The following is a 17,293-nucleotide window of genomic DNA, read 5'->3' on the forward strand; positions in this document are numbered from 1 at the left end:
ACGGGTATAGAGAGCCCGCTCGCAGAATTTTTTGAAGACCGCTAATGTCAATTGATCTGATAAACAGCGCCATCTATTATCGGCATCCACAAACTTGTGAAATGTATAGCTATAGCTATAGACATCTACTATATTACATGCAATGGTAGGTACTTTGACTTCAGCTTCTTACTATTTTATTGTATTCAAGTTGAGAGAAAATCAAATTCCTAATAAGTAAAATCTTATCACCTTGAATACAGTAAAATAGTAAGAAGATGAAGTCTAAGCATGAGTTTCAGAAAGGGAGTGCATACAAATAAAAACAAATGCTATTTTACAATAATTTATTTATTTACACTTACAGTAATAACATAGAATTGTAAATTTTGACAATGGTACGGAATTTTTAGAAAATAATTGATTTTGAACAGTATTACATATTTAAATAACAATATTATTTTTAATTGTTACATGTTTATGTTTATTTTTATATGTTTGTGCTGTTGTTTTTATTTCGTCCTCGCCATGATATGTGATTTTGCCAGACTGTATACAACAAGTACATATGAATTACTGTATTTTCAAAATAACTTTTTAATGTAGTTTTATGTTTATCACAAATAAAGGGATAATACACAAATATGTCAGTAAACTTTTTATTTTTTGTTTCAATCCTTTTTTAGGAACATCTTTCTTCAAAAGTAATGTCCGTCACTAATTTTTGTTTGATGGATATATTAAAATGATTTTTTATTCTTTTTGTATTCTTTGGAAATTCGTACACTTCACTACGGAGGACTGAGGAGAGGACTCAACTCAACGCGGATCGGCGGATTAATTTCACGAATCACGAAGAACAGTACAAAATATGGAACAAAACTACAAACAAGCGCAAAGCAAGGAGCAGTCGCCATATTTGTGACGTATTTTCACAATCAATATTGGAATCATTTCATTGTGTTGCTATCGTAATTATTACTCAACTTGTAAGTTACACAAAATTTAAAAATATTTATAATACAAGTTCAATTAAATAATTAGATATTTAAATAAATGTTCTTTGTCTTTTTTGTTTTGTAATAAATTATTTCTTATCGATTGTTCTTCCATCTGTGATCGTATAAAGCAACTAATTGTTTTGGATACCGTTAAGAGATGGCGCATTTTGAAAATAAAAACCCCAAATCTGTCATTGTATGGAACTGTCCTACCCCTGCATCAGTGTCTATCATGGTTGCGCGCTGTGTTGTGAGATCGGTGTTTGAAAATAAATAAATAATGGTGTGAATCTTATGCTCCATTTACTGAATCATAATAGACTTTGTATTAAAAAATCAAAATGTTGACGCCAAGTTTTAAATTATCACAAGACGAAAACCACGTGTTTATTACGGTGCACGCACCATACACAAATGTTAAAGATACGGAAATCGATGTTGATGGAGAGAATTTTTTGTTTGTTTCTAGTCCTTATTTCTTGCGACTGTGTCTTCCAGGAAAAATTGTTGAAAATGATAAATCTAAAGGGTCATACGTTTGCGATTCTGGTGATTTCAACCTTACGTTCGACAAAGTGACACCCGGCGAGCATTTTGAACACCTAGACATGATTACGAGCCTCTTAGCTCCTAAGGATATACCAAATGTTAATCCTAGTTTAGTCGAAATGCTCGAAGAAGACGGTATTACGATTGAGGATGACGAGGGTGCTGTGGGCGGCGCATGTAGTTCAAAGAAATATTCTTACGGTTTTGGGGGGAAGGTCTGTACGGATTTCGCAGATATCGGTAATGAATTTAATAAAATTTTTGAATTGAGAATACCCGAAGAAACCAGCTTGGATGAGCGCCATACTAAACGTGAACAGCACGAAAATCGAAAATTCTCTGCTGATCATTATTTCGCTGATTTATTTGAAGAAGACCTTGTAAGCCCCTATTTAATACTTACCCTGACATGGCAAGCCGAAGATTTTGATAAAAATGTAGAATTCAATGATGATGAGATCAGTTTGTTGAAGGAATTGCCTAACAAACATTATGTTTTAACTAAATCTGAACACAATCAAGTGCTTTTAGGCCTCATAGATATACTGTATGCCTTTTGCTATGATAAAAGAACCACCTACAATGAAGGCACAGTTGAGTCTTGCTGGACAATAAATAAATTGTCATCAACATTGAGTTGGTTTTGTGTTTTTGATGATATGAAACAAGTATTGATTGCATGTTACAGGCGAGCTTTGTCGTATCCGATATATAGAAATTTTGAGTTGTGTCACAAGGTGAGGAATGATGTGATTTCTGTATTAAAGCTTGGTAAGAAGTTTGTGGTAAAATGTATGGTAAGAGTTCACAGGCTGTTCAATTCGAGCCAGGACGCAAGGTATATATTGAATCAGCTGTATATAACTGATTACTTGGTTTTCTTACAAAAGTGTAAGCCTGAGGAGTTGATGGAGCTGTGCGATAATCTCTCCAAAGTTGAATTAAAGAAGAGCGATCTGTCCTTAGAATTGGAGGAATTAGAAGAAGCAGCGAAAATGGTTCAAAGGGAAGAATGTCACGTTGTGGGTAATGAGATGGCTTTGCAAATGGCCTCTATGTCCTTAATTCAAGGGGTGAAAAAGGCGAGTGACTATAAATATGATGACGATAGCAGTAGCGATTCCTCAGATTCCTCAGATTCCTCAGATTCTACAGATTCTACAGATTCTTCTTCTACTTCTTCATCTGAAAGCACGTCAGATTTGGACTCTGACGATGATGATTCCTCTTGACAGGAGGATGAGGAGGAATGTGTTATGGGTTTGTAAAACCTTAACACTGAATGTGATGGGTTATTTCTATTTTGAATAGAAGCAGTGCACAATTGAACATTATTATGTGCTATATGTAATGTGAAAGAAAAGATAGACAATTATTGGCATGATACAATCTTTTTGATTATAAATTTTGATTGGTGTTTAAGTGGTTAAAGCAAGAGCTTACACTACTATATTTGAGATATTATCTGTGTTAAATGTCTATTAATCATATTATGATAAGTTTTATTGGATTTTGAACTCAAAACTTTTTGAGTAGACAACAAATTTTAATTACTGTTTATGTGATAAAGCAAATGCGAATACACTTTATTATATGTGTTAAATGTCTATTTATCATACTGCTGCGCTCCGCGGTTTCACCCGCGTGGTTCCGCTCCTGTTGGTCTTAGCGTGATGGTATATAGCCTATAGCCATCCTCAATGAATGGGCTATCTAACACCGAAAGAATTTTTGAAATCGGCCCAGTAGTTACTGAGATTAACGCATTCAAACAAACATACTCTTCAGCTTTATAATATCATTATTATAGATTACCCGCTCAATTTGGATTTAAAAATCAATAGAATCAATATTTTTGAAGTGTTTTAAAAACTATCTAACTTTTTGTGGTAGTAGCAAATGCGAAGATTTATTGTATAAGAAATAAATGTGTTACATGTCTATTAAACATATTGGATTTTACATCTTTTTGATGTTAGTTTTATTATATAATTGGTGTGTAAATGTTGAAAGCAAAGCAAAGAAACTTTACTATATTTGAGATATGTGTTTGATGTCTATTATATGTGTACTACAGTTTAATTCTATTAAATGTGCCAAAACTATGAAGTTTCAGTTAAATTTTCAGAATTATGTTGCTAGAAATAACAGCAACTTTAATACAATGGTAGTATGAAACTGCTTTTTACAATAACTGTCAATGTTTCCTTTTCTAGAGGGTAGTTATAGATTTATAAGATTGATGTTAATTAAATGTTAAATCAATGTTATATGATAGAGAAACATTTGTTTCTATTATGTGTTACTACATATTATGTGTTGTATGATAAACTTGTTTCCAAATTCCTTTACTGTAATCTCATAAATGTTTAGCTATTAAAATTTAACGAAATATGTGTCAAATTATATGTTAAATATGGTCAAGTATCTAAATGTGTATTTGTTGAATAAAATAAATAAAACTACAATATATATTTTATTGCCATCTCCTCAAAATATGATCAAATAAAATTTTACTAAATGCAAATCAAAACTCATACCTATTACCTAGGTACTAACTAAGTAAATGTTAATTATTGATATTAAATATGTACATCCATACTAATATTATAAATACGAAAGTAACTCTGTCTGTATGTCTGTTACTCAATCACGCCTTAACTACTGAACCAATTTGCATGAAATTTGGTATAGAGATATTTTGATACCCGAGAAAGGACATAGGCTACTTTTTACCCCGGGATATAGGATAGGTTTTATTCCAGAAATCCCACGGGAACGGGTACTATGCGGGTTTTTCTTTGACCGCGCGGGTGATGCCTCAGGTGGAAAGCTAGTATACTTATATATTTTTTTTTCGACGAAAAACTAAACCGCCTTTTTATATGTCAGAACTAGATAAAATTATAAAGGGACGATACGAGAGGCACCACCTATCAAAAAATGATAGAATCGTAAAAATTTGTACAGCCAGTTCAAAGTTATGAGATAATAAACAAAAAAGAATACAGTCAAATTGAGAACCTCTTAGTTAGTTATTTTTGTTGATATTTCTTCCATTATTCCACTTCTTAAATATTAAATAAATTAAAGGAGCTTTCTTTTTTTATTAAATGCGAAAGTTTTTGTTATGTTTGCTTTCTTAAGTTATAAATTATAATTATTAATTAACTATTGGTGGAACCACAGTGTAACTGACGCGATTTTCTTATTCATTTTATATCTACACATTAATATGTAGGTAGATGTACCTAGTTTTGTTAACGAGAGAATTACAATGAAGCCTTTTCCTTTTTTCTTGATCATAATCCGTTTTCCAATAACGCGGAGGCTGGGAAGCGTAGGTCGCACCGTAGCAACGTACCTAGCAACCAGCAATGGAAAATACAATACCAGCTTTGGGCACGTGGGCAGTGAGATCAATAACGGGGTGGAGCTTCCAGGAATTGCGCTTTACTTGTTGTACATAGGTCACCCGATTGCTCTAGAAGGATGCAATGTTTTTAAAATGTTATGCGAGTAGGTATGTATATTTATTTTGCAGATGTCTAGGTAATTTTTGAAGTGAAACTTCTTTAGGCTCGAGGAGAGTAAAATTTGAAGGTGTCATGGCAATACAAGTAAGGTGACGATTTTGGTATCTTTGAATCTTGCCAAAGAAGTTTCACTTCTGACACGTGTGCTCGGCACACACGCTCTTTTTTATTATTGGTATATCAAGGGTTGGTACATATATCTATCTGACCCGGTAAATTTTGTTATGCCAGGGAATAAACAAAAACACAAATCGAATTACCAAAGCCTTTATATTGACAACGTTTATTATTAGTATTGACACGAGTTTTATACATAGAAAAATAACAAGCCTCTGCCCGGGGCTTCGAGGCCTTAAAGGAAGTAACCATGACAACGGCATGTTTCATCGCGATAAAAAGCCGGTAATCAACAAGTGGCTTTGTAGTTTGTGTAGTATTCAAACATCATAAACTCGCTTTCATGCGACGTGAAGGAAGGAAGTAAAAGAAATAAATAGGCAAACAACTTATAACAATAATAATTATGTAACCTGGATGTACCTAGTGGTTAATGTGCTTTATCTCTATAAAGCACATTAAATATTTTATTATCTCTATAATAATTATTGCTAATGGAGTGCTAATTGCAATTATATAAAGTTAATACTTACCTACTATTGTTATATTAAAATTTAATTTGTTTAAATATATATTTGTTCATACAACCTTAAATTTTATTGGTAACTAGTAACTACGTAACTAGGTACGATCCTTATTTTCAAAATATTTGTTGCAGTGTAAATAATAAATCGAAACAACCCCGTTATAACTACTACTTCGCAATAATTATAAAACCCTAGTGCACTCTAGTGTTGTTTTAACTCATTATAGAATAAATAAATAGATGGATACATTTTACATTTATATTGAGAAAACTACCTTCATCTGACTTTCTAAGCCCCTTACATATTTATGATAGCAGATAGATTTTCCCAAAAAGTACTTATTTAAAAATATCAGGATCTCTGTGTTTCGTAACATAGTTAAATATAATATAAATATAGATAGTTAACGTTATAATTATACGCAATTATGAACTATTTTTAAACATAATATTTTTGGCATAATTAATGGGGTAGGTAAGGGGCACATGAAATAATGATACATATTCTGTTTCACTGACAAGTAGGGGATGAGCATACTGTGTCTGACCAGTTCACCAGTCCAACATATTTTTTGCTTCTTCGTCTCCAGCGGGATTCGAACCCAAGACCCCTCGGTTCTACGCTACGTGTTAACCACTGTTCCAAGAGGCGGTTGACTCGAAAATTATACGTGGTAGTTAACAAGATTATATTGATAATGTTTAAAAAATTCTATAAAATATGAAAAAGACCTCCGCTAGCTTTCCCGGGTTTTATGACGCAGACATTCAAAGCGAAAACAACCTTCATATTCAATCAATAATGATTCCGCGCATGGCATAACGACCCGGATTTAATGAAAGAGGTTCTATTTATATTCTATCAAAAGAAAAGTACCTGTAGGTGTGTATGTAGGTTTGGGTACCAGCATATTATGTGTATGTTAATAATAATCGTTCTGAATTATTTTCCATCATAATAAGTTAGCATTAATTTGAACCTCCTTTGTTCGAGAGAAAATGTTTGAAAAATTTTGGTTAGGTTTCGGTTTACATATTCGGTCGGATTTTTCCTTCGCCAATTTTGCTTGTTGTGATGATGATGTACGATGATGTGGAATTTATTTGTCTATTTAATTGTTTTAAGCTCTTACTCTAACCTTAATTCTTTCATTGAAGCCCCTGGCTTTGACCACTGAGCCATCACCACTTTTTTTCAACCGAATTCAAAACGCCTACCAAATAACCTGAGCAATATTTTGTTTCGATAGTTTTTATTATTATTTTAATGTGGATTTTTAAAAATTAAATGTTATTTTAAACATCAGCTAGTAGAATTAACACGTCTCTAAACAGTTTTAACACTATTTAAAGATATACTTATCAAGAGAGTTTGCACTGATAATTTTTTTTATTTAAGTATAACGCCGAACCGTGAATCTAAATTATTCATGAATTCTTTTCATAGCACAAGTATATGATCAAAATACATTCAACAGGTCAGGATTTCAGTCATAATATGTACGCACGCGTAATGAAAAATTGTGTAGGTAGATAAATATAATAAAAATGTATGATCGTTATGAAGAAAATAATCCACGTGTAAGTAATAAATATAAATAATAAATTGGTATATAATCTACACGTGTCTTTCTTTCCTAGAACCTAGTGAATAGAGTTTTGAAATAGATATTTCTTCGCAGCGGGAGTCAAGCCATTGGATACACTATACAGCATTCATGGACTAATAGTGCATTCAGGGATTAATAGTGTTGTACACGAGAAATATTGTTTGAAAGGTTCAATTATATATGAAAGGAGAAATAAATAGAGTAAGTATCATTTATGCTTTGCAATTTTTATTCAATTTTCTTGAGTAACTAATAAGAGTATTTGTCATAATCTCTTATATATAAAATTCTCGTGTCACAATGTTAGTCTGCATACTCCTCCGAAACGGGTGGACCGATTCTCATGAAATTTTCTGTGCATATCGGGTAAGTCTGAGAATCGGCCAACATCTATTTTTCATATGTACCACGGGCGAAGCCGGGGCGGGCCGCTAGTATTATAATAAATAAGTTATATGTTACAAAATGTCATAATAAACATTTAATTTTAATAACTAGGTAACTATTATAAGATAAAATAAATACTTAATATAATTCATTTCACATATTAAAATACTGTTTTAATTAATGATATAGCCGCTAAGAGAACAATGGAAGTTTTCGTGTTTATAGCTGAACTGGCAAAAGGATCTGGGTTGTAGTCCATGTCGATGGTCCTCGTTCGAACTATTTCTTTGTACACAAGTGCAGATTTTCGTGGCCTTCTCGTTTTCTCTGGGTCATTTTGATCGATTTCATAGAGGCCGAAACGGACACTGAAATCAAAACGGCAAGTGTTAAAATTTAACATAACGCATAATAATATTATAATTGTACATATATGCTCTTTTAATAGATCGGTAAAGAGATGGTAAGTTAAAAGCTAAAGACGCATATTTCCACCAAATGAAAAACTTCATGAATTTTATAGCGCCTTCGCATTTTAAACGGTTACAATGTAGAAGCAGCGTAGCAAAAAGCTTTAAGCGTACGTATCAGTGCCGTCTTTAGGATCAACGAGGCTATGGGCCAAGGTACTGGCTGGGGCCTATGTAAGGAATGAAAGTTTTTTAAGCTGTATATAATTACTGTTATTTTAGTGCAAAAATAAATTTTTAAACAAATTTTCTAAATCTTGTTTCTATTTTACCAAGTGTGTGATTTGATATTTTTCTTATTATGTTATAAAATTTGTTGTTGTATATCGAAAATTTTCAGAATTGTGGGGCCCCTGCCTACCTCGGGGCCTCGGGCCAGGGCCCTGCGGGCCCTGCCTTAAAGACGGCACTGGTACGTATACAACATTTTTCATTAGATTTCTTAGTGCAGTGAACCGGTAATATAACGCACAGTTTTTTTTACTCAATAGTCGGTTTTTCTGTTATTTCCTGCATCCTCATGGAAAATTTTTAAAGTATTTGAATGCTATAAAACTAAAATATCGAAAGGATTTTTTTTCCACAGTCTATTATTCATAGTCTATATACCTTATGCCTATTCAAGGCATCTGTAACTCATAAATCTATAGCATATTTATTACCTGTAACCAAAACTCCATTCGAAGTTGTCCATAAGACTCCACGCACAATATCCTTTTACATTCACCCCATCATCGATTGCATCCAGAACTCCAGTTAAATATTCTCTATAATAATTAACTCTGCCTTCGTCGTTCAGTCCTGTGGTTGTTGCAAAACCATTCTCTGATATGTAAATGATCGGGTTATTGTAATTATCTTTGATGTATACCAGGAGCTTGTGTAAGCCGGGACCGTACGTCTGAAAATGTTAATAAATTGTATCAATGTCGTTGTTGTTAGTCTATATACATATAATAAATCTGTAGAAGGGTCAATTCTGTACATTGAAAATATTGAAAAAATAAATAGCAGGGGGTGTTACTGGATCGATACCAAACCCAAATATGTGATTAAAAAATTTTTTGTCTGTCTGTCTGTCTGTATGTGAAGACATCACGTGAAAACTAACGGTTCGATTTCGATGAAACTTGGTATAATTATACCTTATTATCCTGGGCGTAAAATAGGATACTTTTTATCCTGGAAAAATACGTAGAAAAAAAACAATCTTAATTTTTCAGTTTTATCCATAGACGTTGTTCTGTAGAACCGTGAACACACGTTGGGTATTATTATTTATTATAGGCATAGCCGTATTTGGGTCCAATAGATATTTATAAGATGTTATTGTCAGAGTTACTCAAAATGGAGAAATAAACCATCCACGCGAAGACCGACATCCGCGCGGACGGTGTCGCGGGCGGAAGCTAGTGTTAAAATAAAAATATAAGCTTGTTAAATCTTGATGGAATCGTACCGAAAATAATAATAAACTTCAAATGAATCAATCAATAAGTCACATAAAATTATAAAGTACTAGCTTTACGCCTGCGGCTTCGCCCGCGTTTTTAAAGAAAATCCCGCATAGTTCCCGTTACCGGGGGATTTCCGGGATAAAACCTATGTGATAATACAAGTTACCCTCTACACGTGTGCTAAATTTTATTGTTATCGGTTCAGTAGTATTTGCGTGAAAGAGTAACAAACATATACATCCATCCTCACAAACTTTCGCATTTATAATTTTTATTATAAATGCGAAAGTTTGTGCTCATTATAAATAAATTATAATAAATATTATAATTTTTATTATAAATTATAATATTATTCATGTTATATTATTCATTATAAATTATAATATCATCATCTAAAAAGATGAGCACAAACTTTCGCATTTATAATAAAAATTATAAATGCGAAAATTTTTATTGAAATTATAATATTTATTATATGTAATTTTATAATAACCTTATTGACTGATTTTACCGGTCAATAAGGTTTTTGACTGGTTAAGGGTTTTGACTGTAACATTATATATTTTGTAGATAGGTATTATTTTAATTAATTATCCTATAGTTTTACTTACTCCAATCCAAAAATTCGTATGCCACGAGGGATCCTTATAAGACCCTATTTGCGCGTCATCCAGCATAGACGGCACTTCGTGCATGTTAACTACTGACGCGTTTCTATACACATAGCTACTCGAATAGTGGTTGATCGATAAGAAATCTCCCGTACCCCTCATGTAGTCAATTTGTTCTTGGGAGAAACTGCGTAGGCGAGACTCTGGGAGACCTTGCCTCGCGCTCGCTTCAGCAATAAGATCAATAAATCGTTGTGGGTAGTTCCCGGTTTCTGAGTAAATAGGGTGGGCGTACTGGCCGAGCTGAAAGGAAAATTTATGATGAAACATTTAAATAATAATCTTTGAAAGCGAAATATGTCCTACCATGTTGTACCATGATCAAATACTGTAAATAAAAGTAAATAAAATTCATTACTGCTTAATAAGCAAGGCTTCGGTCTTAACATAACGAGCTTTAATTAAACGCGTCTTATTTATAAGGCTTTGAAATTATTGGTCCGAATAATTTATTATGCGTTTGATAACAGGAGAGCTTTTTTATTGTTAAAAATAAAAATATCGCAACCCAACAAAAATGTCTCCCTTTGAGGGCAGACGAAATTGCGTTGGTCAGCTAGTGTTTGTAAAATATGCTTCAGAGTTTTTAAGAATCGAGAGAAACAAATACAATAAACATTGGAAATTGCCCCCAGTGGATATTTGCGCGTGCAAATGTGTAATAAAATGTTATTACCTGATATGATAATTTACTATCATAATTGGTGGGTCATTATTGTAAATTTTATATCTCAACAATAAACAAGAGTAATCTTTTTTGATCTTATTAATAATTGAAATTGTTTTATTAGCTTTCCACCCGCGGCTTCGGGCCCGCTTAATTTGCAATTAAAACCTTTCTATGGAATCACAATCAATGTATAAAAAAACTGTATCAAAATCCGTTATGTAGTTTTAAAGATAGATAGATACAGACATTTGAAAAGGCGCGGGAAGCGACTATGCCTTATTATAATTATGTAGTGATAAATACAAAAAAAATAGGTTAACTCTAGCTTTACCTACTGCTTAGAAAGTATGTAGTAATTAAAATTTGGTAATAATTAAAATTTGACAAAGAACTTACATTAAATATCATGGAGTCTTCCGCCGCTTGTATATCTTCCGGTGAATTGCTGCTCGGCATACTCATTTCGGAGTCCAAAGCAAGACCTATCATACCACCTTGATGTGCGAATTCATTTTTGTAAATATGGTACGCTCTTGCGTGAGCTAGCAGTATATGACGCCCGCATTCATAGTATTTGATACCAGGAGACTTGATCCTAGGAGCGTGGTTGCCATAAGCGTAACCAAGAGAGCAATGGACAGAAGGCTCATTGATTGTCAGCCAAAGCTTGACTCTGTCACCGAAATTTTGGAAGAGAACTCGGGCATAGTTGCCAAACCAGTCTACGATGTCTTCAGTCAACCAACCGCCCTGTTCATTCAAATTTTGAGGCAATTCCCAATGGTATATGGTTAAAAATGGCGTGATGTTGTTGGCAAGCAGGCGATCGATCAGGGTATTGTAATAGGCGATTCCTTCTGGGTTGATGTAGTCTGGGCGACCGAACGGCAGTATTCTAGGCCAGGATACGGAAAATCTGTATACACTGACGCCCAACTCTTTCAGGATGGCGATGTCTTTTTCGTAGAAATAGTATGAATTGGCCGCAACGTCACCGTTTGTTCCATCACGTATATGGTCTGGGTCGGTGCGTACTAAGTGATCCCACATTGACCAGCCCTTTCCTAAAATAGTGAAGAACGTTAACTTTTTAAGACCCAGTGAAATTTATCTCTAACTAGCGGTCTGCCCCGGCTTCGCCCGTGGTACATATTTATGTTTTCTCTACATAAGAACCATCCTGGTACTTCAAGGAATATAATAAAAAAAGAATTATCGAAATCGGTCCACCCGTTCTCGAGTTATGCGCTTACCAACACATTTTGCGATTCATTTTTATATACATACTAGCGGTCCGCCCCGGCTTCGCCCGTGGTACATATTTACGTTTTCTCCACATAAAAACCATCCTCGTACTTCAAGGAATATAATAAAAAAAGAATTATCGAAATCGGTTCAGCCGTTCTCGAGTTTTGCGCTTACCAACACATTTTGCGATTCATTTTTATATATAAGATTATACGTATTATAGAATTGTAAATAGGTACCTAAATTATTGTAAATGATAATAATGGTGATATTAATATGTTGATGCTTCATTAGATAGCTTCAAATAGATAGATACATAATAATTCATGTGTGTGGAAATAGTTTGAAGATAAAGCTTATTATATCCTATAAAAGAGTTTTTCCGATATACCTAGTATAATAATTCAACTCCGAGAGATAATTTTTTATCTATCATAACATTCATTACTTTCAATAATTAATAATATCTAAGATGTAATACGATAAATTTTTTCCTTACGAAAAATATCGCCGACTTTCCTGCTTGCGTTACGATATCCCGCATGTAACAATACTTTTCATCCTTCCTTCTTTAGAAAATGGAAAGAGTAAAGTGCTTTAAACTAATTTTACTCAACAATGTTGAACATAAATTGAATATTTATGAAAATATAACTAAATAAAAATTTGTATATCTAAAATCGGATAAAAGTTTTTACGTAAACATAACGTTTATTGTTAAAGTATCGAATCAAAAATCATACTTTCAGTCCCTTTATTTAAAAAAATATCATGCGTATAGAAAGTTATGTATCAAACTTCAGATAAGCTTTTGAAAGTCCTAACTATAATATGACTTATATACTTAATAATATTATAATTTAAGCATGTATGTTTATAAGTATTTACCTCCATCATTCCATGCTCCTTCAATTTGGTAGGATGAAGTAGCAGTTCCAAAGAAGAAATCATCTGGAAATTTCCTCAAGGACTTTTGCGTTACATTTCTAGCAACATTCTTCAAACTGACTGCCTGTATCGCTGATAAAAGGCTGAAAGAGAGTTTTTTGGCTTCAGTAAGGTGTGAGGGTGTAATCACCCGTGGTGTTTTACTGTAATATTTTTATAAAAAATGATCGGCCATAATATTTTTAATGTAGATGTGTATTTGTTTTACGCCAAAGGGCCACGGACGCGGACGATGGAATTTATTTCATAAACCTCAAACACTGAAAGAATCATCTGTAATTTTGTCAATATTTTATAGACTTTTAATATATTTTAAGAAAGAAAATAAAATTTCCAATAAGAAATATCCAGCTTCTGTAGCTCTATCTCCATTATTTATAGATACCTACTTTTAATTTAATTCTGAAAATGGGTCTGTGCGACATTTTTAGGTTTCGCACACGATGTAAAAAGCTGGTAACTGGTAGCTGGTTTAGCTATTGAATATATTTTTTTAACATTGTAACTATCTAATATAATAAAAATGTCTTAAAATTTGTAGTAAAAAATATTCGCATGTGGGAGCTTTTTTATATACCGTACATCACAATATCACAATTTTTCCATTATATTTACTTGACCACTAGCTACAAAAAGAGAAATAAACGAATTAAAACACACATAAAATATTTTAATACGAGAAAAACAATACCTCAATATCACAAATATCTCCTTTAACGAGAACATGATTGCAACACAACTAGCCTCCACAATTAACTCTTGTCGAATTTATAAGTTCCAACTGTTGTAAAATCCGATCATCAGAAATAATCTATATTACATCTTGGTGAAAAAATGTTTATGTACAGGATGTTTATTTATTTTTTATTTTAAGCTATTGCATAGCTTCTATCGCGGGCCTTGAGCGCGGGCACCGAATCCAGAAATTTCGTAACGAAAATACCTCACGCTCCCCACTCCGACGGTCACGGAGGTGTGGCTTGAATGCATAGCATGCAATAGCTTTACCGCGGCAGTCCCCGAGTGCCACACATCTTTTTTTTTATTAACAATATAGGCAGAGATTTGGCCACAACCTCACCTGATGTAAAGCGGCGATGTGGCCTACTTGGTTGCACGTCTGCCTAGAAGGAGCCTTTTCACCCTAGCTTTGAAGAGGTCCAAGTTGTATTGTTTAGGAAAAATGGCGTTAAGGAGTGAATTCCATTGTTTAGCTGTTTTTATTATGAAGGAAGACTAGAAGCGACGAGTTCGTATATTGGGGATATCCACAATAAAAGGATGATATCCTTCGGAGCGCCTCGAGGTACGTTTAAGAAATGGAGATGGAGGAATTAAATTGTGTAATCCATACGCACATTATTATACGTTATTTATTTCCTGATGGTAATACTAGATACTATTAAAAGATTATTAAAGATAAAATTAATAAAGATAGAATGATTTTTTTAGCCCTATACATTTGGTTGATGTGTGAATGTTGGTAAGTGTTTATAAGAGAAGAAATTAAAGAGCAAAAATGATTTACGATATTTATTGATTAGGTACCAACTTACATTTTACAATGATAGTCATTGAAAGGATTTTCCGCATATATTTTGTAAAATACATACAAATTACCTGTACTGACAGTGCTAATAGCACCCTTTGATTACTCTCTAATAAAAAAATATAACATTGATAGTTACTCAATGAAACTAAATGGGCTAGGTACTTATTGGTTCGAATACCTAACGTAGTTCAAATATCGCTTCAGAACCTTTTATGATTTTGAAACATACATATCCCCAGTAATGGATGATTTGTCATTCCATTTACATGTATCTACATATTTTAAAATATATAATGCGCATCGTATGCTTTAAGAACATACTGTATATTTATATCTTTAGTAGGTCTTTCTGAAAACTGAGATAAGTTATTAACAAATACAATTATAAATTAATTAAATAACAAAATTTATCTGTCACTTTTATTCCGCACATCAATGAAAATTCCGATAAATTATTATTATGCAGACTTTAGCCAGAGCCTTAAAAATTTAGTAGGTATCTTCACTATCTTTTCTTTCTCGATATCGTATTTATTATCATATCATCACAGTCTGTTATAAGGTTCGGAATAAAGTGTATAGTTAGGTGGGTCATTGTCATTGTCACCTTAAAAAAAGCTGTTCATTCGAATGTGTGCGTGTGTTATAACTTATGAGTGTAATGTTACGTGCTTATAAAATTTCCTCTTAATTTTATCTCAAAAAGTAAACCATACTAATGCTATACCTAGTATAACTGTAACAGATTAACTAAAACATACTATTTTTACTTTATATCATGACTCATGAGCATAAAACCAAATTGTCTACTTCGGTGGACCATTCAGATTCTACCCATCATTAGAAAGTGCCTTCTAATAAATACGTGTGTTTCATCGAGAAATTAAATTTAAATGTAAAATCTGAGATTCCACCAACCCCCTTTCTCTGGACTCTGGTTGAAAGGATTTTATTATCAATATTAATAATAATATTTTTGGTCGAACTGAAATATTGTCTTTTACCTATAAATCGCCATTTTAGAATTATTGATCTTCGATTACTTTTTTGTATCGTAAAGTGGGAGTCGAATATCTAATTAACTTTGATTTTTATAAATCACATGTTTCATTTTATCGCAAAAAAATATCACAATGACCCAGGTAATCCCGAGGTCCATAAGTAAAATGTATGTTCACTTTTTTGGAGCACTTATTTTATTAATTTATTAGGACCCCCGTCTAATTAGCTTCTTTTTCGCATATTGCCTAGGATTATGGTTAAAGGTTATCAGCATGGAAAATCACCGACTGGTATCACATAGCAACAAATATCTATATCAACTAATATCAACAGTTCCTAGCCCGACCTATGTTTTGTTTATTAGAGACTAATGGACGCACAAAATCTACTTGAAATGCCATTAAATAACCGATATGGTGGTATTTGCAAAAACACAGTACCTACATTCGCATGCTACTCCCGCGAACTTCAGAGGAGGCGTGATATCATTCCCCCCTGCAAGCTAATCCACTTCGAAGAATGCTCGATATACACATTCAATAACCTACGCAGATCATGAGCTTAATGTTATCAGAAGAGGTCGGTGGCGTAATCTAAAGACTTAAATATAAGAATAATACGCTGGTTCTTAAAGGATGTAGTGGCCAACAGGTGGTCGTTCGCACTGTGTTTAATGCGAAAAAATGGTTAGCACTTAGCAGCTTATGTTCTCTATAGATTGTGAATAATTTTTCCTCATTATAAAACTGCAAAAAAGCTCAGTTTTAATTTTTACATTCAATTTCGAACGTTTAAAAATCCAATCAGTTGAAGATCGATAGGTGATAAAAAAAATAATGTTGACATGTATTTTTCATGAGCAAGGTGGATCTTTATCAAAATATATATACCTACCAATATAATATTGTCATCGAGATAATTTATTGTAGTTATCGAGTAATAAGTAATTAATCCTGTTATGTATGTTTATTTGGTTTTGAAATAAATAATTAACTCGGTGGGGTCGGCTATTTTATAGATTGAGATTATAATATTATGATATAAGATTATGCGATATTATAAGCTTATATGAATAATTTGTACGACCTTGAAATTGATCCGGTACAATATTTATGACAATAAAATAACAAATAACATATTAAATCGCATTATCGGGATATAAAGTACCTATTATTTTTTATAATAAATTTATTTATTATACCTAATCATATTTAGGTATGTACGTACAAAACAATAATCTACTTTTTCAATCAATTTTAATTTCAGATGGAAAATATATAGATTTGAAAATGTATTTATTATTTATTAGCGGTCCGCCCCGGTCTTGCCCGTGGTACATATTAGGTATGTATACTTATATAGATTTCTGCCCGCGTTTTCATTGAAAAACCCGCATAGTTCCCGTTCCTGTGGGATTTCCAGGATAAAAAGCTGGAAAGGCTCCAGTCTTATTCTAAGTCTTCAGCTGCAGCTACATACCAAATTTTATTGTAATCGGTTCAGTATTTGCGTAAAAGATTAAAAAACATCGATCCAAACGTATGTTTGGAAGGATGAGGATTGGAGGAAA

General features: G+C 32.9%; 2 protein-coding genes across 2 annotated transcripts; one reads left to right on the plus strand and one right to left on the minus strand.

Annotated features, from left to right (window-relative positions):
- Nucleotides 1-1,203: 1,203 nt before the first annotated feature.
- Nucleotides 1,204-3,986, plus strand: LOC149477964 (protein SHQ1 homolog). Its single transcript, XM_089709702.1, has one exon. It carries the CDS (start codon nt 1,322-1,324, stop codon nt 2,759-2,761), a length of 1,440 nt encoding a protein of 479 aa, XP_089565828.1. The 5' UTR covers nt 1,204-1,321; the 3' UTR covers nt 2,762-3,986.
- A 3,879-nt stretch (nt 3,987-7,865) lies between these two features.
- Nucleotides 7,866-13,895, minus strand: LOC149477965 (myrosinase 1-like). The gene is made up of 6 exons (XM_089709633.1): nt 13,861-13,895; nt 13,110-13,252; nt 11,370-12,037; nt 10,244-10,546; nt 8,838-9,076; nt 7,866-8,073 (listed from the first exon to the last, which is right to left on the minus strand). The coding sequence occupies exons 1-6, from the start codon at nt 13,893-13,895 to the stop codon at nt 7,866-7,868; spliced, it is 1,596 nt and encodes a 531-aa protein (XP_089565759.1).
- Nucleotides 13,896-17,293: the final 3,398 nt, after the last annotated feature.

This window comes from Colias philodice, chromosome 23 (assembly GCF_061535455.1).
Source record: "Colias philodice isolate Cphi_HAF_F1 chromosome 23, ilColPhil1 Martin Lab GWU primary, whole genome shotgun sequence".
Taxonomy (NCBI): domain Eukaryota; kingdom Metazoa; phylum Arthropoda; class Insecta; order Lepidoptera; family Pieridae; genus Colias; species Colias philodice.